At 49.9% G+C, this 23,986-nt stretch overlaps 1 protein-coding gene across 1 annotated transcript in view; it reads right to left on the reverse strand.

Annotated features, from left to right (window-relative positions):
* LOC140355660 (partitioning defective 3 homolog) overlaps positions 1 to 22,726 on the reverse strand; it is a 207,577-nt gene extending 184,851 nt beyond the window's left edge. Inside the window, exons 1-2 of the mRNA XM_072440316.1 lie at positions 22,243 to 22,726; positions 7,192 to 7,293 (exon numbers count right to left, since the gene is read on the reverse strand). Coding sequence (XP_072296417.1) covers positions 7,192 to 7,293; positions 22,243 to 22,362 — 222 coding nt within the window. The 5' untranslated portion in view covers positions 22,363 to 22,726. The remainder of the gene's footprint in view (positions 1 to 7,191; positions 7,294 to 22,242) is intronic.
* Positions 22,727 to 23,986: the final 1,260 nt, after the last annotated feature.

Genomic DNA, 23,986 nt, shown 5'->3' on the forward strand with positions numbered 1-23,986 from the left:
ACGAGCGTTTGACAGAAACATTAAGTCATTTTTATCAATCAAACACTAAATATTCGCTCTCCAGATTTACACCTTTAATTGGATAAAATGTGTTTAAAAAGGTAAATAATTGTGTCATATTTGACCATTTATTACTTTCAGCTCATGTTCATTTATGTCGTCGTTTTCACCATCGTCGTGATATTTTCTGGTTAAATAATTAAACAAAGTGGTGAAACATGAAGCTCATTTGTTTACTTATTGCAGCTGTAAATTAGTTTTGTCGTTAAAATCCGACTATAACGTTTGTCCAACACAGGTGAACGGAAAATAACAGACGAATCGAAGCCGCGGTTTATTTAAAACGAGCGCTCAGGGGCGTGGCCTAAGCTAACGAGCCTCATTCATCATGTGCCGTCAGCGCTACATTTAGCCGCTTAGCTCCAATTAGCAGCTCTGTGACGCGAGAGGATGTGCACCTGAAGCGGGTCAGGCCCGGTTTAGCCCCGGTTTAGTCCTGGTTTAGTCCTGGTTTAGTCCTGGTTTAGTCCTGGTTTAGTCCTGGTTTAGTCCTGGTTTAGTCCTGGTTTAGTCCTGGATTGGACCTGGTTTAGTCCTGGTTTAGTCCTGGTTTAGTCCTGGATTGGACCTGGTTTAGTCCTGGTTTAGTCCTGGTTTAGTCCTGGTTTAGTCCTGGTTTAGTCCTGGTTTAGTCCTGGATTGGACCTGGTTTAGTCCTGGTTTAGCCCCGGTTTAGTCCTGGTTTAGTCCTGGTTTAGTCCTGGTTTAGTCCTGGTTTAGTCCTGGATTGGACCTGGTTTAGTCCTGGTTTAGCCCCGGTTTAGTCCTGGTTTGGACCTGGTTTAGCCCCGGTTTAGTCCCGGTTTGGTCCCGGTTTAGTCCTGGTTTAGACCCGGTTTAGACCTGGTTTAGTTCCATTATGAATGTAATTGAAGTGTCTGAGTCGCTGTGATTGACACATGACATGGATCAATATTGTACGGCGCCCCCTGGAGGAACTAGAGGAGCACAAAGGGATTAAGACTGATGAAGGAGAGGAGAGGGGAAGAGGGAGGGAGAGGGGGAGAGGAGAGGGGGAGGGAGGGAGGGAGAGGGGGAGAGGAGAGGGGGAGGGAGGGAGGGAGAGGGGGAGAGGAGAGGGGGAGGGAGGGAGGGAGAGGGGGAGAGAGAGGGAGGGAGAGGGGGAGGGAGGGAGGGAGAGGGGGAGAGAGAGGGAGGGAGAGGGGGAGAAGAGAGGGGGAGGGAGGGAGAGGGGGAGGGAGGGAGGGAGAGGGGGAGAGGGGGAGAGACGTAGATGAGTCGCACAAATAGAAAATTCGAGCCTGATGGAAAAGGGGGAGATAAAGGTGAATAAAGGTGAGGAGGGGGAGGAGGGGGAGAGATGAGAGAGGGAGATAAAGAAGGTGAAGTGTGAGGGAGAGAGAGCGGGGGAGCGAGGAGCAGGTGGAGGATGTGATGAGATGGTTCTTTAATCCTGTCACAGGTGGAAACCATTTTAGACCTGAATGAGTTTAATCTGAGGCTCTGAGCCAGGTCTAAACCAGGTCTAAACCAGGTCTAAACCAGGACTAAACCAGGACTAAACCAGGACTAAACCAGGACTAAAACAGGTCTAAACCAGGACTAAACCAGGACTAAACCAGGACTAAACCAGGACTAAAACAGGTCTAAACCAGGACTAAACCAGGACTAAAACAGGTCTAAACCAGGTCTAAACCAGGTCTAAACCAGGACTAAACCAGGACTAAACCAGGTCTAAACCAGGTCTAAACCAGGACGAAACCAGGTTTAAACCAGGACTAAACCAGTGTGAGGAGGACCGAGGGAGGAGGAGATGAAGACGGCAGATTCCACTTCGGTCTCGTCACAGTAATTGGTTCCATGGGACTGAGAAAGAGAAAGAGCGAGACGAGACGCAAACGAGGAACCACAGTGTTTTTAGGTCACCTGCCGACGAGGAGGAAGAGGAGGTGGAGGAGGAGAAGGAGGAAGAGGAGGAGTAAGAGGAGAAGGAGGAAGAGGAGAAGGAGGAAGAGGAGAAGGAGGAAGAGGGTGGAGGAGGAGGAGGGGGGGAAGAGGAGGAGGAGGAGAGGAGGAAGAGGAGAAGGAGGAAGAGAGGAGGAAAAGGAGGAGGCACCGGCAGACGGAGAACTCGCCGTGCCCTGCGCTATTTAAGGGCTTTTTTAAAAATCAGGAAAACTCACAGGTGCAACAGTGAAGAGCCTGGCCTGAGTGGAAGAAACGCAAAGTGAGTTTACACGGCGGCGTAAAGCGGGACAAAAGAGGTCGACTAAAGACCCTAAAGAGGACATAAAAGTGGTAAAAGATCCTAAAGGTCCTCGCAGTATCCTTTGTTATTCAAACAGAACGATTAACGGACGATGCATTACATCTTACGGACTCTGATTGTACATATGAAAGAACACCAGGGGAGACCAAGCACAGCCCTGTGGCACTCCTCTTAAGAACACCAGGGGGACCAAGCACAGCCCTGTGGCACTCCTCTTAAGAACAACAGGGGGACCAAGCACAGCCCTGTGGCACTCCTCTTAAGAACACCAGGGGGACCAAGCACAGCCCTGTGGCACTCCTCTTAAGAACACCAGGGGGACCAAGCACAGCCCTGTGGCACTGTGTTTGCATGTTCTCCTCGTTCTCTGACTCACTGTGATAAAATGTGAATATATGATTATATTTCTGTGATGTATTTTATCTGCATAATAGTGATATTTTATCTGCATCATTAGTCTAAGAGAAGAACGGGTGTGTGACAAACTGCATTTGTGAAGGGGTCGTAAAGATGGGCCAAATGATGTTTACCCGAGGGGGGGTGACAGCCCAGAGGAGTTTGGGTAATGTTTACCCAAGGCTTGATCTCTAGGAAAAATACCAGCTGTAAAACAAGTGCCTTGATGTGAAGCTGATCAATGAGAAATGTGACCTGCCTTTTCCAGAATATCTAATAAAACCAACCAGCATGGGAAAAAACGGTGTGAGACACAGGAGGATCACGCAGGCTGCGTACCACAGCCTGCGTGATCAGTCCCGGCGTTTTCTCCCAAGCTTGACACACAAATGTCTAATATTTCTGTGTCGTTTCATATTCTAAGTTGAATTGTGTTCTCGATGTGTTACGGAATAGCATCGGTGTTTGTCTCATTTCCATGACACTCGCTGAGAACATTCTGGAGAACAAAGGGACTTTCCGGGTCAAAGAAACGTTAAAGTTGGTCACACTTTTAAACATGTGTTTAACGTGTTATGTGTGGACAATAACAAGAACCGGACCTGTCCCAGAGCCAGGACCAGGACCAAGACCCGTCCCTGGACCTGTCCCTGGACCTGTCCCAGAGCCAGGACCAGGACCAGGACCCGTCCCTGGACCTGTCCCTGGACCTGTCCCTGGACCTGTCAGGAACTTTGTTCTGAAGATGAATGACAGAGTAAACACGGAGCCGAGTGTCACAGGAACACGCGCTAACGACTTTAGCATCTGGAGAAACACAATCAGACGTTTGAATGAAAGGACGGAAGAGCGTCCGGACCAAAACAGGGTCTAGACCGGGTCAAAACCAGGTCTAAACCGGGACTAAACCGGGTCAAAACCAGAACTAAACCAGGACTAAACCAGGTCTAAACCAGGTCTAAACCAGGACTAAACCAGGTCTAAACCAGGACTAAACCAGGACTAAACCAGGTCTAAACCAGGACTAAACCAGGTCTAAACCAGGTCTAAACCAGGTCTAAACCAGGTCTAAACCAGGTCTAAACCAGGTCTAAACCAGGTCTAAACCAGGTCTAAACCAGGACTAAACCAGGTCTAAACCAGGTCTAAACCAGGTCTAAACCAGGTCTAAACCAGGTCTAAACCAGGTCTAAACCAGGTCTAAACCAGGACTAAAGCAGGTCTAAACCAGGACTAAACCAGGTCTAAACCAGACCTAAACCAGGACTGAACCAGGACTGAACCGGGTCTAAACCGGGACTAAACCGGGACTAAACCGGGACTAAACCGGGTCTAAACCGTGACTAAACCAGGACTAAACCAGGTCTAAACCGGGTCTAAACCGTGACTAAACCAGGACTAAACCAGGTCTAAACCAGGACTAAACCAGGACTAAACCAGGTCTAAACCAGGACTGAACCAGGACTAAACCAGGACTAAACCAGGACTGAACCAGGACTAAACCAGGACTAAACCAGGACTAAACCAGGGCTAAACCAGGACTAAACCAGGTCTAAACCAGACCTAAACCAGGACTGAACCAGGACTGAACCGGGTCTAAACCGGGACTAAACCGGGACTAAACCGGGACTAAACCGGGTCTAAACCGTGACTAAACCGTGACTAAACCAGGACTAAACCAGGTCTAAACCGGGTCTAAACCGTGACTAAACCGTGACTAAACCAGGTCTAAACCAGGTCTAAACCAGGACTAAACCAGGACTAAACCAGGTCTAAACCAGGACTGAACCAGGACTAAACCAGGACTAAACCAGGTCTAAACCAGGACTAAACCAGGACTAAACCAGGTCTAAACCAGGACTGAACCAGGACTAAACCAGGACTAAACCAGGACTAAACCAGGACTGAACCAGGACTGAACCAGAGTCTCAGAGTGAAACTTTTGATGAAACACATTTCACACGATGATGCAACATGAGGAAAGGAGATGAGGAAAGGAGACAAGAAGGAGACAAGAAGGAGACGAGAAGGAGACGAGAAGGAGACGAGAAGGGGGCGAGAAGGAGGCGAGAAGGAGGCTCCCCAAAGAGCAGGAGGAGCAGGATCACTCCCAGCGGAGCCTCTATTGGAAACATATTTACAGTGATATTCATTCACTGCAGAGCAAGAGCAGCGCAACACTGACCCCACCAGGCCACAGGAGGAACTGCAGCCTCACACACAAACATCTACTGACACATTCAACGTCTGTACAAACATCTACTGACACATTCAACGTCTGTACAAACATCTACTGACACATTCAACGTCTGTACAAACATCTACTGACACATTCAACGTCTGTACAAACATCTACTGACACATTCAACGTCTGTACAAACATCTACTGACACATTCAACGTCTGTACAAACATCTACTGACACATTCAACGTCTGTACAAACATCTACTGACACATTCAACGTCTGTACAAACATCTACTGACACATTCAACGTCTGTACAAACATCTACTGACACATTCAACGTCTGTACAAACATCTACTGACACATTCAACGTCTGTACAAACATCTACTGACACATTCAACGTCTGTACAAACATCTACTGACACATTCAACGTCTGTACAAACATCTACTGACACATTCAACGTCTGTACAAACATCTACTGACACATTCAACGTCTGTACAAACATCTACTGACACATTCAACGTCTGTACAAACATCTACTGACACATTCAACGTCTGTACAAACATCTACCGACACATTCAACGTCTGTACAAACATCTACCGACACATTCAACGTCTGTACAAACATCTACTGACACATTCAACGTCTGTACAAACATCTACCGACACATTCAACGTCTGTACAAACATCTACCGACACATTCAACGTCTGTACAAACATCTACCGACACATTCAACGTCTGTACAAACATCTACCGACACATTCAACGTCTGTACAAACATCTACCGACACATTCAACGTCTGTACAAACATCTACTGACACATTCAACGTCTGTACAAACATCTACTGACACATTCAACGTCTGTACAAACATCTACTGACACATTCAACGTCTGTACAAACATCTACTGACACATTCAACGTCTGTACAAACATCTACTGACACATTCAACGTCTGTACAAACATCTACTGACACATTCAACGTCTGTACAAACATCTACTGACACATTCAACGTCTGTACAAACATCTACTGACACATTCAACGTCTGTACAAACATCTACTGACACATTCAACGTCTGTACAAACATCTACTGACACATTCAACGTCTGTACAAACATCTACTGACACATTCAACGTCTGTACAAACATCTACTGACACATTCAACGTCTGTACAAACATCTACTGACACATTCAACGTCTGTACAAACATCTACTGACACATTCAACGTCTGTACAAACATCTACTGACACATTCAACGTCTGTACAAACATCTACTGACACATTCAACGTCTGTACAAACATCTACTGACACATTCAACGTCTGTACAAACATCTACTGACACATTCAACGTCTGTACAAACATCTACTGACACATTCAACGTCTGTACAAACATCTACTGACACATTCAACGTCTGTACAAACATCTACTGACACATTCAACGTCTGTACAAACATCTACTGACACATTCAACGTCTGTACAAACATCTACTGACACATTCAACGTCTGTACAAACATCTACTGACACATTCAACGTCTGTACAAACATCTACTGACACATTCAACGTCTGTACAAACATCTACTGACACATTCAACGTCTGTTTTTGTCACATTTGACTTCGTCTTCCTCAAAGCTCATTTTCATGAAGCAAACGTGAAGAACATTAAAGATCTGTTCCTCTGATCTCAATAATCGAGTCGTTAAATCCTCACAATAATCATAATAATCATACTTTTGATAGAATTAGTTTGTATTAATATTTGCCTGACTTAAATGTGGAATGGACGATTTTTTTCAGCACATGTTTTATCATATTTCCTGGTGTCGTGGATAAATCATTTGTCCTGCCACGTGTCAATCATAAAACGCACCTGTCGCTCACCTGCAGCCGCGTCAGGCTCGTCCCCACGTTTCCGCGTGCCTAAGCGCATGGATCTATCATAATATAGTTCCCTCAGTGTACGGGGCAAAATGAAGACAGAGAAAGACAGTTCGAGCTGACGCAGAAGTGGACAGAAATCTACGGGAGACGAGAGATGTGATGTGATCCATCGCGCTAATAAACAAACGCACGTGTGTGTTGTATCGGTCCACACGGGGGAGTGGCATGTGCACGGGGGAGTGGCATGTGCACGGGGGAGTGGCATGTGCACGGGGGAGTGGCATGTGCACGGGGGAGTGGCATGTGCACGGGGGAGTGGCATGTGCACGGGGGAGTGGGCTGGCCTGTGGGCGGGGCCTGTGGGCGGGGCCGTGGGCGTGAAGGCGTTAAAGTCGGGCCCGTGACAGAAGCAGGAACACTCACTCGGTCTTTGTCGTCGGCCACGTCGCACAGAACGTCGTCCAGGTCCAGGATTCCTCCATCGCTGAGCTCCAGACGATGCACGTGCAGCCAATAGGAGGCGTCCTAGAGCAGAGCACACGCTGTAGTCATGGAGATGCTGAGGGGCATCTCTCCTCCTCCTCCCTCTCTCCCCCCTCCCTCCTCTCCTCCCTCTCTCCTCCCCTCCCTCTCCTCCTCTCTCTCCTCCCTCCTCTCTCCTCCCTCCTCTCTCCTCCCCCCTCTCTCCTCCCCCCTCTCTCCTCCTCCCTCTCTCCTCCTCCCTCTCTCCTCCTCCTCCCTCCTCCTCCTCCCTCCTCCTCCTCCCTCCCTCCTCCTCTCTCCTCCTCCTCCCTCCCTCCTCCTCTCTCTCCTCCCTCTCTCCTCCCTCTCCTCCTCCCTCTCCTCCTCCCTCTCCTCCTCCCTCTCCTCCTCCCTCTCTCCTCCTCCCTCTCTCCTCCTCCCTCTCTCCTCCTCCCTCTCTCCTCCTCCCTCTCTCCTCCTCCCTCTCTCCTCCTCCCTCTCTCCTCCTCCCTCTCCTCCTCCCTCTCTCCTCCTCCCTCTCTCCTCCTCCCTCTCTCCTCCTCCCTCTCTCCTCCTCCCTCTCTCCTCCTCCCTCTCTCCTCCTCCCTCTCTCCTCCTCCCTCTCTCCTCCTCCCTCTCTCCTCCTCCCTCTCCTCCTCCCTCTCCTCCTCCCTCTCCTCCTCCCTCTCTCCTCCTCCCTCTCTCCTCCTCCCTCTCTCCTCCTCCCTCTCTCCTCCTCCCTCTCCTCCTCCCTCTCCTCCTCCCTCTCCTCCTCCCTCTCCTCCTCCCTCTCCTCCTCCCTCTCCTCCTCCCTCTCTCCTCCCTCTCCTCCTCCCTCTCTCCTCCCCCTCAGAGTGAAAGAAGAGACAGAAACTGGAGACCAGGTTCAGGTGTCGTGATGTTCACGATGGAAACAGAGCCAGAGCTTCTACTTATTCAGTCCAAAACATTATTATTTACAGTGATCCCTCGTTTATCGCGGGGGTCACGTTCCAAGAAGAACCCGCGGGAGTCGAAATCTGCAAAGTAGAAACCTTTATTTTTTTACAGTAATTGTACAATGAAATACTCCACAAAACATTGAAGCTCACGCGCTCACCGGCCTCTCAAACTTCAATTTGGCAAATGGTTTCATATGAATCCATAACGTTATTGACACAGGTAGAGAGAGCGTGAAAAGTGAACCACGTTATAGAGAGGATCACTGTAAACAGTTTTTAGCCAAAGAAAAGAGCAAATCTGTGAATACAGAGAATACAATTCTACATTTTGATTGAATAACGTCTCTGTCTTTGTTATAAAAGCTCTTTTCGTGCGTTTGGTCGAGGGCTGAAGCGATTAATCGTGACGACGTCTGTAACGATTAATACCATGTGAGATCTGTGACGAGTGTCACGAGTCAAACACAACTGTAAGTTAGTGTCTTCACTCTCTGCACTGGAGCAAAGGATCATGGTCCGTGTAGTTCTGCTGCAACACAACAATGTAAACAAAGCATCTTGTATCTACATATATTATGATATATATCTCCATATTTCTGTTACATTTACATCTCTCATTCTTACTGGTCGACTCTACAAACACTGTAGTTTGTCTGGACTAAACCGACTCAAACAAAAAGAGCTTTTATCACAAAGACATTATTACATTTAAATGTCATCAATAACACACTTAATTCATAAATATTCTCTCTAGAAGTTTCTGTCACAGATTTACACCGTGACGTGGTTAAAATCATCATCACTGTTCTGACCTGTGCGCACTGGTCAGACCTGTGCGCACTGTTCTGACCTGTGCGCACTGTTCTGACCTGTGCACACTGGTCAGACCTGTGCGCACTGGTCAGACCTGTGCACACTGGTCAGACCTGTGCGCACTGTTCTGACCTGTGCGCACTGGTCAGACCTGTGCACACTGGTCAGACCTGTGCACACTGGTCAGACCTGTGCACACTGTTCTGACCTGTGCGCACTGTTCTGACCTGTGCGCACTGTTCTGACCTGTGCGCACTGTTCTGACCTGTGCACACTGGTCAGACCTGTGCGCACTGGTCAGACCTGTGCACACTGGTCAGACCTGTGCGCACTGTTCTGACCTGTGCGCACTGGTCAGACCTGTGCACACTGGTCAGACCTGTGCGCACTGTTCTGACCTGTGCGCACTGTTCTGACCTGTGCGCACTGTTCTGACCTGTGCGCACTGGTCAGACCTGTGCGCACTGTTCTGACCTGTGCGCACTGTTCAGACCTGTGCGCACTGTTCAGACCTGTGCGCACTGTTCTGACCTGTGCGCACTGTTCTGACCTGTGCGCACTGGTCAGACCCAGATGGCATTGTTTATTAAAAGAGGATGTTACGTTCCACATGTGAGTGTGATGCATGATGGGAAAGCTTAGACCTTCTAGTTTCTGCAGATGTGCAGGTGTCAGACTGTCAGGGCTTCAGAACTCACACCACAGAAGCACAAACATGAACTAAACATCCTTTATTTAGTCTCGCTTGAATATTGTCCATGTGTAAAGGTCCTAAAGACAGACTTCATTGTGTTCATGCTGTTCACTGCACATGCTGTCGTCATGACAACAACTGTGAAGGCCAAACTGTTTTATTACAGTTTTAGCTCCTCTATGATCATAAAACATACATGTTGATGTTTTGTAGAACCACTAATACTATTATAACTGCTAAAAACAATGTCTGTGGAAATGTGTCAATATGAAATATGAGTTTACCCATGAATTTCCCATCGAGGTCAAAACAAAATATATCCACAAAGACGCTCAAAGGAACACAAAGGTCCAGAAAGGTCAACAAAGGTCAATAACCAACCAAGGTCAGCAAAGGTCAGCACAGGTCAGCTCAAACTCATGATTTAACATCCGAGTCACACCAGAAAATGAACCTGAAGAGTGTTAATAATATTGATGAATCGTTTCAGTTACAATAAAACGCCGTCCTTTAAAAGTCAGACTGTTCAGACGTGAGACTGAAGCGGCGACGATGCCGTAAACGCGTTTTCCTTCTACAAACGGCACATTTCCGTCAGACGAGGAACTCCGCGTCACTCGTCTGCAGATTCCGTCTGTTCCGCGTTGGATTTGTGAAATCTGTGGATATTTATAGTTTGTCAGAAAGTGTGACGTAAGAGGATTAAGAGGCTCCGCTCCAAAGGAAATATGTCCTCCAGATATTCTCCTTCCATCTCCAACGGAGGAGAAGAAGCCAAAAGGTCCAACGTCTCCAAACCAGATTCAAGCGAGCGGAAGCGTTTGGTGACGTTTAAGTGACGTTTGACACTTTCTGGTCAGCGGCAGTGGAGAACAGACACCGGATCACATGACAATCAGGATTAGAGCAAACAAAGTGAAGGCTCGTTAAGCCTTTTTATCTGTCGTTTGTTTGGATTTTATTCTTTTTATTTTTAAAAAGGCGCTTAAGGTCAAAAAGTCCTTTAAAAGCCTTTTTTGATCACAAGAACGAGTGGCTATCTCCAGTTTACCCTGAACACGCCCCTCTCCCAACACGCCCCGCTCCCAACACGCCCCGCTCCCAACACGCCCCGCTCCCAACACGCCCCGCTCCCAACACGCCCCGCTCCCAACACGCCCCGCCCCCAACACGCCCCGCCCCCAACACGCCCCGCCCCCAACACGCCCCGCTCCCAACACGCCCCGCCCCCAACACGCCCCGCCCCCAACACGCCCCGCTCCCAACACGCCCCGCCCCCAACACGCCCCGCCCCCAACACGCCCCGCCCCCAACACGCCCCGCCCCAACACGCCCCGCTCCCAACACGCCCCGCCCCCAACACGCCCCGCCCCCAACACGCCCCGCCCCCAACACGCCCCGCCCCCAACACGCCCCGCCCCCAACACGCCCCGCCCCCAACACGCCCCGCCCCCAACACGCCCCGCCCCCAACACGCCCCGCCCCCAACACGCCCCGCCCCCAACACGCCCCGCCCCCAACACGCCCCGCTCCCAACACGCCCCGCTCCCAACACGCCCCGCTCCCAACACGCCCCGCCCCCAACACGCCCCGCTCCCAACACGCCCCGCCCCCAACACGCCCCGCTCCCAACACGCCCCGCCCCCAACACGCCCCGCCTCAACACGCCCCGCCTCAACACGCCCCGCTCCCAACACGCCCCGCCCCAACACGCCCCGCCCCCAACTCGCCCCGCCCCCAACTCGCCCCGCCCCTAACGCAGCCCAAGCCAAAGCTAAGCTAAGCGGTCCTGACCACACACTTCCTGGTTTGCGGAGAACACACTGCGATACAGGCGACACAAAATGGAGTCACTTTAATCGCATGAAAAGCACCGGCTCAATTTCCACGGCGACGCATCAAAACGCGATGGCGGCGGTTTCTATGGGACAAACGCAGACAACGCCAGGCACAGTTCTGTCGTCCCACACATTCCATAATCCCACAGTCCCACAAAAGCAGCACAATCATGTATTCCGTTTGTCCCACGAGAGAAACGCTCGAGCTGCAGTTCCTCCAGAAAAAGACGGAAATAAAGCGGCAAAATATGAACATCGATATTTGATGATCGCGTTCAGTATCATATGAAGAGTCTCACTCCGTCTGTTGCGGTTGAGACGTTTGTGTTTACGTTTGTTTACATCGGAACTAGAGCCAAGATGGCCGCCGGCAGCAGCGGTCGCATTTCTGACAGGAACCGATCGTTTCAAACATCGTGAGCAACTCATTTTCATTTGCAAACGCGTCACGCGCGGAAACGCGTCACGCGCGGAAACGCGTCACGCGCGGAAACGCGTCACGCGCGGAAACGCGTCACGCGCGGAAACGCGTCACGCGCGGAAACGCGTCACGCGCGGAAACGCGTCACGCGCGGAAACGCGTCACGCGCGGAAACGCGTCACGCGCGGAAACGCGTCACGCGCGGAAACGCGTCACGCGCGGAAACGCGTCACGCGCGGAAACGCGTCACGCGCGGAAACGCGTCACGCGCGGAAACGCGTCACGCGCGGAAACGCGTCACGCGCGGAAACGCGTCACGCGCGGAAACGCGTCACGCGCGGAAACGCGTCACGCGCCACGCGCGGAAACGCGTCACGGGCGCGCACACGCGTCACGGGCGCGCACACGCGTCACGGGCGCGCGTCACGGGCGCGCACACGCGTCACGGGCGCGCACACGCGTCACGGGCGCGCACACGCGTCACGGGCGCGCACACGCGTCACGTGAAATATGACTTATATTAATTATAGTTATTCATGAATATTCTCTCCTGAAACTTCAGTCTCAGATTTACAAAATGTCATAATAATCGACACATTTCAGATTTAAACTGTTCAGGAAATGAAACTAATAAAAGAATAAACACAAATCAAGAAGAAAAAACTCGTGGTTGTCATGGTTCCACTGTCCGGACGAGCAGCACTTTGATGTGTGTGTGAAGCGTGTGCGTGAAGCGTGTGCGTGAGCGATGTGGCGTGCTTAGCGTGTGGAGGGTCAGAGGAAGACGAGACTGACACGACAGAAGTGGGACATTGAACTGGACACGCCACAAGGGCCCGACTCTGAATCCAGAGAGTTCATGGAGCTCGACAGCAGAAGAAAAACCCTCTAAAACTGAGTTTCTCTGGTTTCATTTTCCAACGTCGACTCAAACGATCTAGAACTTTAAATGAAATGTTGAATGGATGATTTTTTGGGCCCAAATCTGATTCTTATTTCCTCGTGGCGTGAACTGTCTATTAGTCCTGCCACGTGTAATAAACAAACGCACGTGTGTGTTGTATCAGTCCACACGGGGGAGTGGCATGAGCACGGGGGAGTGGCATGAGCACGGGGGAGTGGTATGTGCACGGGGGAGTGGCATGTGCGCAGTCTGACGTTATGCCGTGCGCCGTAAAAGAGCGCCGTAATTTACGCCAGACGGCGCTCCTAAGTGGCGGACTGTGATCATATTGGCTTTCCATATTATCCAGCGCCGTGGGCGGCGCAAGCAGAAAAGTTACACTACGGCGCTCACACGGTGATCAAGTGAACAGGTGATCAAGTGAACAGGTGATCAAGTGAACAGGTGATCAAGTGAACAGGTGATCAAGTGAACAGGTGCTCCGGTGAACAGGTGCTCCGGTGAACAGGTGCTCCGGTGAACAGGTGCTCCGGTGAACAGGTGCTCCGGTGAACAGGTGCCAAATAAACATTTGGGACCAGAATGGAAGTAGTCTACGTTATCGAGTGTACCTTTCTTAACTATATGATAGCGTTGTAGGTTAGTTGAATAAAAAACACGATCTTTGTATTTCAACCTGGCGGATGTTTTTTGGGAAACCAACCCGTGACCCTCTGGCTGTGAGGCAGAGACGCTAACCACTCTGCCACTGCCGCTCCACAGTGTTCGAGCCGAAGCCCCAAAGCCTGCTCTTTTCTCTGGGACAGTAATCACCTTTCCATCAGATCCTGGTCTAAATTTAGCCCTTCCTCATCAGCCTGAGCGCCTTCCATCGCACTTCATTCATTATTCAGATCATACGCTCCACCAAACTACACCACAAAGAGTGTTTGTGTCTCCAAACTACACCAAACTACACCACAAGTGTTTCAGTCTCCAAACTACACCACAAAGACCGTTTGTCTCCAAACTACACCACAAAGACCGTTTGTGTCTCCAAACTACACCACATAGACCGTTTGTGTCTCCAAACTACACCAAACTACACCACAAAGACAGTTTGTGTCTCCAAACTACACCAAACTACACCACAAAGACCGTTTGTCTCCAAACTACACCACAAAGACCGTTTGTGTCTCCAAACTACACCACATAGACCGTTTGTGTCTCCAAACTACACCAAACTACACCACAAAGACAGTTTGTGTCTCCAAACTACACCAAACTACACCACAAAGACCGTTTGTCTCCAAACTACACCACAAAGACCGTTTGTGTCTCCAAACTACACCACATAGACCGTTTGTGTCTCCAAACTACACCACATAGACCGTTTGTGTCTCCAAACTACACCAAACTACACCACAAAGACAGTTTGTCTCCAAACTACACCACAAAGACAGTTTGTCTCCAAACTACACCACAAAGACAGTTTGTGCGTTTCAGACATAAACTACAATCGGCCGTTTTCATGCAGAATTGGAGCACATTTTGTTGTTGGTGAAGGAAATCCTGATATTTACTATTGAAGTGTTTGGAGAGTCACATATATTGTCGTTTTAATCGCAGAAGCAGCACAAACAATCACATTCACGACGCACGTTACCAGACGAAACACGCCACGGAGACTATTTCCCCCCAAAGTGTGTTAGCCGCGCACAAGCGCAGTGACAATAAACGGTTGTGACTTAACCTCGACATGTCTCACTGCTCCGCGGCTCATTAGCACAAACGTGAAACTAAACTCTTAATGAACCACAAACGAGCTTGAACGTGCACAAAACCAACTCCACAGAAGTCACTGGATCTACATTTGTGTCACTTTTTTTGGTCACACTAGTTTTTTGGTCTCACTTTTGTCACTTTCTCGCCACTTCTTTGCCACACACAAACTTGGCATTAAAAATCAACAAAACACACAACTCCACAGAAGTCACTGGATTTACATTTGGTCACTTTTGGGGGCACTTTTTTGGTCACTTCGACATTGGCTTTTAATACCGCGACGCTGCATCTTCTTATTCTTTTGAACAATTTTAATCTACTTTTACCTGTACTCGTTATTGATTTTAGATTTCTTAGCTAAAAGACAGTGTTTTTGTGACTAACCGTTTGTCTAAGGTTGCTACCGTATCCACAGGCCCTCCCCAGGGGTGCGTACTTTTGCCTCTTCTTTTTATTTTGCGTACCTACAAAGGTAGGAGCACACGTGAGCGAAGTTACCTTTTCTTCTCAGTGGAAATGAAACCGGTCATGGAGACGCACACACGATTGTATTATGGTGAGGAACACTTTAAGACTTGAATGTGGCAATAAAACCAAAGAGCTCATAGTTGATTTCAGGAGGACGAAAGATCCAGCGGGTGAAGATCCCCGGGTGAAGGGGTGGAAATAGTCTTATCAATATCTTGGCACACTTTTGGACGACCTGTTGAGACGCCGCTGTCAGCAAAGAATTTACATTTTGCATTAACTAATATTGGTTTGACCGTCGAGCACTTAAAACACCAGAATGCGTCAGGTGCGGTGTAAAAAGCGCGTCCCAATCGGGAGTAAACACAGTCATCAGCACTTCTGCAGCTCCTCCAGCTTCAGCGGCACCGCAGCCGCAAGACCATACGCAATAAAAACCAGACTAAAATAGTCAAAAATCCATCAAAAAGTGACAAACGTGACTAAAAGTGACAGACACTCCAAACTCTGACTTGAGCTTGTGCTAAAGCACCGTGTTTCCACTGGTGCTAACGACTATGTGGAGCCTTAGCAACACAAAGCTAGCAAAACACGTTAGCAACAGCCGTTTATCGACACATGGCACTCGCTTTGTTGTGTCAAGTCAATTTTGGGTCACTTTTATTTTTTGTTGCTTTTTTGTCAATTTTGGTCGCTTTTTTGTTGCTTTTCCTGGTGTTGGTGGTTATGGTTGTTGTTGTGGTGGTTATGGTTGTTGTTGTTGTGGTGGTTATGGTTGTTGTTGTTGTGGTTATGGTTGTTGTTGTTGTGGTGGTTATGGTTGTTGTTGTTGTGGTTGTTGTGGTTATGGTTGTTGTGGTTGTTGTGGTTATGGTTGTGGTTGTTGTGGTTATGGTTGTTGTGGTTGTTGTGGTTATGGTTGTGGTTGTTGTGGTTATGGTTGTTGTTGTTGTGGTTATGGTTGTTGTTGTGGTTATGGTTATGGTTATGGTTGTTGTTGTTGTTGTGGTTATGGTTGTGGTTATGGTTATGGTTGTGGTTATTGTTGTGGTTGTTGTGGTTGTTGTTGTTGTGGTGGTGGTGGTGGTGGTGGTGGTGGTGGTGGTGGTTGTGGTGGTTGTGGTGGTTGTGGTGGTTGTGGTGGTTGTGGTGGTTGTGGTTGTTGTGGTTGTTGTGGTTGTTGTGGTTGTTGTGGTTGTTGTGGTTGTTGTTGTTGTGGTTATGGTTGTTGTGGTTATGGTTGTTGTGGTTATGGTTGTTGTGGTTATGGTGGTTGTTGTGGTTATGGTGGTTGTTGTGGTTATGGTGGTTGTTGTGGTTATGGTGGTTGTTGTGGTTATGGTGGTTGTTGTGGTTATGGTGGTTGTTGTGGTTATGGTGGTTGTTGTGGTTATGGTGGTTGTGGTTATGGTTGTTGTGGTTATGGTTGTTGTGGTTATGGTTGTTGTGGTTATGGTTGTTGTGGTTATGGTTGTTGTGGTTATGGTTGTTGTGGTTATGGTTGTTGTGGTTATGGTTGTTGTTGTGGTGGTTGTTGTGGTGGTTGTTGTGGTGGTTATGGTTGTTGTGGTGGTTGTTGTTGTGGTTATGGTTGTTGTGGTTATGGTGGTTGTGGTTGTGGTTGTTGTTGTTGTTGTGGTTATGGTTGTTGTGGTTATGGTTGTTGTTGTTGTGGTTATGGTTGTTGTGGTTATGGTTGTTGTTGTTTTTGTGGTTATGGTTGTTGTGGTTATGGTTGTTGTTGTTTTTGTGGTTATGGTTGTTGTGGTTATGGTTGTTGTGGTTATGGTGGTTATGGTTGTTGTGGTGGTTGTTGTTGTGGTTATGGTTGTTGTGGTTATGGTGGTTATGGTTGTTGTGGTTATGGTGGTTATGGTTGTTGTGGTTATGGTGGTTATGGTTGTTGTGGTTATGGTGGTTATGGTTGTTGTGGTGTGGTGGTTATGGTTGTTGTGGTGTGGTTGTTGTTGTGGTGGTGGTGGTGGTTGTTGTTGTGGTTGTTGTTGTTGTGGTTATGGTTGTTGTTGTTGTTGTGGTTATGGTTGTTGTGGTTATGGTGGTTATGGTTGTTGTGGTGGTTGTTGTTGTTGTGGTTATGGTTGTTGTGGTTATGGTGGTTATGGTTGTTGTGGTGGTTGTTGTTGTGGTTATGGTTGTTGTGGTTATGGTGGTTATGGTTGTTGTGGTGGTTGTTGTTGTGGTTATGGTTGTTGTGGTTATGGTGGTTATGGTTGTTGTGGTGGTTGTTGTTGTGGTTATGGTTGTTGTGGTTATGGTGGTTATGGTTGTTGTGGTGGTTGTTGTTGTGGTTGTTGTTGTTGTGGTGTGGTTGTTGTGGTGTGGTTGTTGTGGTGGTTGTTGTTGTGGTTATGGTTGTTGTGGTGGTTGTTGTTGTGGTTATGGTTGTTATGGTTGTTGTGGTGGTTGTTGTTGTGGTTATGGTTGTTGTGGTTATGGTGGTTATGGTTGTTGTGGTTATGGTGGTTATGGTTGTTGTGGTGGTTGTTGTTGTGGTTGTTGTTGTTGTGGTGTGGTTGTTGTGGTGTGGTTGTTGTTGTTGTTGTGTTTGGTGAATGTCGCACTCCTCCGTCATCCGTCCGTCTCTTAATCCTCCTCTGCTCCACATTCAGAGACTCGACTGACCCGGGATCAAACGGACTGGAAACGATGCGAGCGTCGGCACGGCGACGGGCGGAGGCTAAAGCCAGGTCACGGAGCAGAGTGGGAGGAGCTTAGAAACAATGTCAAATCTGAAGAATAAAACATCTCTTTACGCTAAATAAAACTGTATTTTTTATTTTTGGAAAGAAATGACAAACGCTTCTTGCTCAAACTGTGAACACATTTCTTTCTTTGCGCACAAATATCGTTACGACACTTTGAGAGACCGTGCGATATCGTAACACTTCGGTCATCGTAAATAAACGTAATCAATAAAATAAACCCGACGTTCAAAACGACGTTCACGTTATCTTGAATTTCCCTGATCCTCCTCGAGCGGCGTTCAAAGGCGCTTCTGAAGTTGCACAAGGGAGAACGCGCCATAAATTTATGCTATCGCCCCTAGTGCTATTGCTAACGCTATCGCTAACGCAGTTAATGCTATTGCTGCTATTACTAACGCCGCTATTGCTAACGCCACTAATGCGATCGCTAACGCCGTTAATGCTATCGCTAACGCCACTAATGATATCGCTGCTATCACTAACGCTGCTAATGCTATCGCTAATGCTGTCACTATCGCCGCTAACGCTATCGCCACTAACGCAGCTAATGTTGGTGAAAAACCCAAAAAGATGAGCCTGAACACTCGCCGCCGCGCCTGAACACTCGCCGCCGCGCCTGAACACTCGCCGCCGCGCCTGAACACTCGCCGCCGCGCCTGAACACTCGCCGCCGCCGCCGCGCCTGAACACTCGCCGCCGCCGCCGCCGCCGCGCCTGAACACTCGCCGCCGCCGCGCCTGAACACTCGCCGCCGCGCCTGAACGTGGCTGCGGCGTTCTCGGGGCTTTTGGCTGAACAGCTGCGAGTGGAACATAATGGTCTAAGTTTAGCTCCACACGCCCTGTAACTTTAGCCGGCGGTGCTGAGCGAATGCAGCAGAATGTGACCGGAACGTCATTAGCTCCTGACGAACGCCATTCCACGTATTCGGTCGGACCGCGCCGGTATTAAAAAGGAGTCCACATTTTCCAGTTCAATGCTATCGCTAACACTGCTAATGCTCTACGTTAATGCTAGCTCTACGAATAGACCATTTTGCGGCGGCGGCAGCATCCGGGACTCGGCGAAATCCGCATTCAAGCCGTCTCGATACTCGTAGGACGTCAGTAGTTTGTCGGTAAACGTATGTGAGCGGTCACTACGGACTTGTTGACCCCTGCAGTGTCCCGGGTAATGACGTCACGCAAAATGGTATAAACCTGCTCACGAGCTACTTTTATGTTCAGCAAAGCCCAAAGATCTACTATAGATCTAATTTATTGTATAATTTAGTATTTTTATTGTCAGTATTTTATTTTTGTTTAACCATAATTAGGCAATAGAAACATAATGTAGGCTTTCATTAATAACTTAATTATGATCATGTACAAATGTGCAATTTAAAGCGGAGAGAGAAAATCTGCTGTTTAACTAGAACAATTAATACAGCAGAGGATTATGTAAATAAAATATAACCAGAACTACGCTAATGATAGAAGGTTGAGCTTCACCAGCACTTCCTGTCTCCTCCTCCTGCTTCCTCTGCGTTACACGCGCGCACTCCGGCGAGATCGACGCTCAATGCCTCTGAGATCGACCGGTAGATCGCGATCGACGTATTGGGCACCCCTGGCGTATGTAATCGCTATCGCTGCTAATGCAATGTCCACTAATGCAATGTCCGCTAATGCTATGTCCGCTAATGCTATGTCCGCTAATGCTATGTCCGCTAATGCTATTGACACCAATGCTATTGATGCTAATGCTATGGCCACTAATGCTATCGATATGTGGTTAATGCTATGTCCGCTAATGCTATGTCCGCTAATGCTATGTCCGCTAATGCTATGTCCGCTAATGCTATGTCCGCTAATGCTATTGCTATTGACACCAATGCTATTGATGCTAATGCTATGGCCGCTAATGCTATCGATATGTGGTTAATGCTATGTCCGCTAATGCTATCGCTATTGATGCTAATGCTATCACCGCTAATGCTATTGCTATGTCCGCTAATGCTATGTCCGCTAATGCTATGTCCGCTAATGCTATGTCCGCTAATGCTATGTCCGCTAATGCTATGTCCGCTAATGCTATGTCCGCTATTGACGCTAATGCTATTGCTATGTCCACTAATGCTATATCCGCTAATGCTATCGCTAACGCCCAGAGCAGAAACAGAGGCGCTGAGCAGCTATTCTTTCAGTCGTCGTCGCGTTCACCGAGACTAGAACGTGAAATGAATGAAGCGAGAGAATAAACTTCAACGAAGTCGTACAAGAGCTGAACCTTGAAGCCAGATCGCCTTCTTCACAAATACAACGTTTAGAAAAGAGTTGGTGTGACATCAGACATTTGTAACGAAACACAGATTTGAATGACTTTGAGAACTTTAGCGCAACTTCAGCTTCACGCGGATCAAACGCTTCATTCAAGAAAACCTCACAACACGTCGCCCGCAAACATCGCCCGCCAAAGTGATCGCCGCCCATAAACCCTTTCCAGAAGACACACTCTGTTCCAGCCTGATGTGAGCTTGTCCCTGCTGAAGCTCCTGGACATGACGCTCCTGGACGTGACGCTCCTGGACGTGACGCTCCTGGACGTGACGCTCCTGGACGTGACGCTCCTGGACGTGACGCTCCTGGACGTGACGCTCATGGACGTGACGCTCATGGACGTGACGCTCATGGACGTGACGCTCCTGGACGTGACGCTCCTGGACGTGACGCTCCTGGACGTGACGCTCATGGACGTGACGCTCATGGACGTGACGCTCATGGACGTGACGCTCCTGGACGTGACGCTCATGGACGTGACGCTCCTGGACGTGACGCTCATGGACGTGACGCTCATGGACGTGACGCTCATGGACGTGACGCTCCTGGACGTGACGCTCCTGGACGTGACGCTCATGGACGTGACGCTCATGGACGTGACGCTCATGGACGTGACGCTCCTGGACGTGACGCTCATGGACGTGACGCTCCTGGACGTGACGCTCATGGACGTGACGCTCATGGACGTGACGCTCATGGACGTGACGCTCCTGGACGTGACGCTCATGGACGTGACGCTCATGGACGTGACGCTCATGGACGTGACGCTCATGGACGTGACGCTCCTGGACGTGACGCTCATGGACGTGACGCTCATGGACGTGACGCTCCTGGACGTGACGCTCCTGGACGTGACGCTCATGGACGTGACGCTCATGGACGTGACGCTCATGGACGTGACGCTCATGGACGTGACGCTCCTGGACGTGACGCTCCTGGACGTGACGCTCCTGGACGTGACGCTCCTGGACGTGACGCTCATGGACGTGACGCTCCTGGACGTGACGCTCCTGGACGTGACGCTCCTGGACGTGACGCTCCTGGACGTGACGCTCCTGGACGTGACGCTCATGGACGTGACGCTCATGGACGTGACGCTCATGGACGTGACGCTCATGGACGTGACGCTCCTGGACGTGACGCTCATGGACGTGACGCTCCTGGACGTGACGCTCATGGACGTGACGCTCATGGACGTGACGCTCATGGACGTGACGCTCATGGACGTGACGCTCATGGACGTGACGCTCATGGACGTGACGCTCATGGACGTGACGCTCCTGGACGTGACGCTCCTGGACGTGACGCTCATGGACGTGACGCTCATGGACGTGACGCTCATGGACGTGACGCTCATGGACGTGACGCTCATGGACGTGAAGCTTCTAGTTTCAGGAGCTCTTGGTTTGTTTCTGGCCCAAACTCGCGCTTCACTTCCTGACGCTCTGGGGACACACACACTCACTCTGGGGGGGACACTCAGGGGGGGACACACAGGGGGGGACACTCTGGGGGGGACACTCTGGGGGGGACACACAGGGGGGGACACACAGGGGGGGACACTCTGGGGGGACACTCTGGGGGGACACACAGGGGGGGACACACAGGGGGGGACACACAGGGGGGGACACTCTGGGGGGACACTCTGGGGGGGACACACAGGGGGGGACACTCTGGGGGGGACACACAGGGGGGGACTGAGGTCCCAGAGGAAGTTTGTTTCCAGACGTGTTGAGCCACAATGGCGGCGCGTGGGCTCCAGTGACGTCACAGTGGGACAACACCGGCCAAAGTGACAAAAAGGCAGAAACTGAGCGCAAAGTGGCACAAAAACTGCGCAGGACGCGCGCGATCCGCGCGAAAGCGACGCGTTTATGACGATTAGCGCCGGAGCTAAAGCGCCAGAGGCTAAAGTCCGAGCTGCGCGCGCTGCACGAGCCGCGAAGTGCGAAAAGCGCAAAGGTAAACACGGAATACACGGAATACACGGAATAATGGCGCAGACGAGCCACGGACACGAGCAGCGCGCGTGGAACGGGACTTTAGCGTGAGTTTGACACTTTAGAGCCGCAGGAGCCGCACAAAGGAGCCGCACAAAGGAGCCGCACAAAGGAGCCGCGTTTACCTTGGAGATGGCTTTCTTGTAGCGCAGAGCCGCCTGTTGGATCAGCGAGTGCACGCGGAGCTTCCCGTCCCCGCACGGGACCACGACGCGGGTCCGGCCGAAGCACACCGTCACTTTCATGGTCCCGGAGCCCGAGCAGAGGACGGAGGTGCGGGGACGAAGCACGGGAGCACCGGGAGTAACACCGGGAGTAGCACCGGGAGTAGCACCGGGAGTAGCACCGGGAGTAACGGGAGCACCGCCGCCGCTTCTGCTGCTGCTGCGGGGGTTCGATCCGAGCCCAAAACTGGCGCAAACATCGGGGTAAAGCCGCGGCGCGTCCCGGTGGAGCCTGGGCCCCGGTGGTCCCAGTGGTGCCGCGGGTCACGGGGGTCACGGGGGTCTCAGCGGCGGCCCCGGGTCTCGCCGCTCGGCCGCATTTGGACGTTGTTTCTCGGGACACGGACTCGGTGACCACCTGTTTGTGTTGAGCCGCGCATGCGCTTTACGTGACGTGCGCGAGCCCCTCACGCGCGCGCTCCCGTGAGCTCGGCACGGGAGCGCGCGTCTGCGGTATTATTGCGCTCGAGTATTGTAAACATGCGTTCGCGGTGACGTCACACATCCGGGACTTCCCCCATAGCGGCCATTTTGAAAGGGGCACGCGATATAATATAAACCACCACAACTGTGTCTTTTCTACAGCAGAATGAGCTACGAATCCTGTGATTCTTTAGACGATAACGGCAAAACTAAGGCTCACGACAAAGCTCTGGTCTGACAACAGAGCGATGTCCTGACAGACGCAGGGTTTTGTCATTTTGGCCTCATATGTCCTGGATATCGTGTGTAGTAGAGGTGGCTGCCCACGAGTCCGAAGGTTCATTAGTCCGAAATTTCACAGAAATTAAAAAAATTTCACAGAAATTTTAAGGTTCATTAGTCCGAAGCTGTGTCTCGTGCAGCGGGCTCTCCTCGCCTCCCTTTGTCCCACACACTGCTTTTTGGACTTTTCTAGTGTTGATGCACTTTTTATGATTAAACTCACGTATTTTCCATAACTGACTTGTATCTGTGCATAGCCTGAGCTCCTTATCCTATTATTAATGAATGAATTAACTCAAATAGCAGCAGTTTGGGCCGCGCGCCGCGGCTCTGTAGACACTCCCGTCTTGGTCAGCTGAATTTCCATTTTGACTACCAATCCTACGGTGATCGGATCACACGTTTCTATATATACATATATCATTTCTATACTTATGATCAAATGAGCGCATAAAGCGGAGGATTGGAGATGTTCCCTTGTTATTTTCACATACACAGTACAACATGGAGCCTCCTGTAGCAGCTGGAGCACTAAACGTGACGAGCCCCAGCGCGTGTCTTCTGCTTCGTGCAGACTGACCACATCCCGATGCCGTCTGCACCTTCACTTCAGCCTATGAGGGACTTTCGGACCAGTGAACCTTTAAAACCTTCCGACTAGCAAACCTTCGGTCTCGTGGGGGGTAACAGTAGTAGACGTGCTGTTGTGCCCCTTTCAAAATGGCGGACTCGGTTGCTACTCTACAAGTTTTGTTGTTGTTGTTGTTGTTGTTGTTGTCCTACTGTACAAGTTCCCAGATGTGCGAGTGCATGTATTGTTATTGTGTACGCTGTATTCTCCTAATGTGAATGTGTTAAGTAAGATATTCCTTTATTGTCCCACATGAGGAAATTTCATTGTTGCAACGCAGGTAGATACAGAAGAAAAGAACAGATCACT

This window comes from Eucyclogobius newberryi, unplaced genomic scaffold (assembly GCF_026437365.1).
Source record: "Eucyclogobius newberryi isolate DKJ021-1_F unplaced genomic scaffold, fEucNew1.0.hap1 SCAF_12, whole genome shotgun sequence".
Lineage (NCBI taxonomy): Eukaryota > Metazoa > Chordata > Actinopteri > Gobiiformes > Gobiidae > Eucyclogobius > Eucyclogobius newberryi.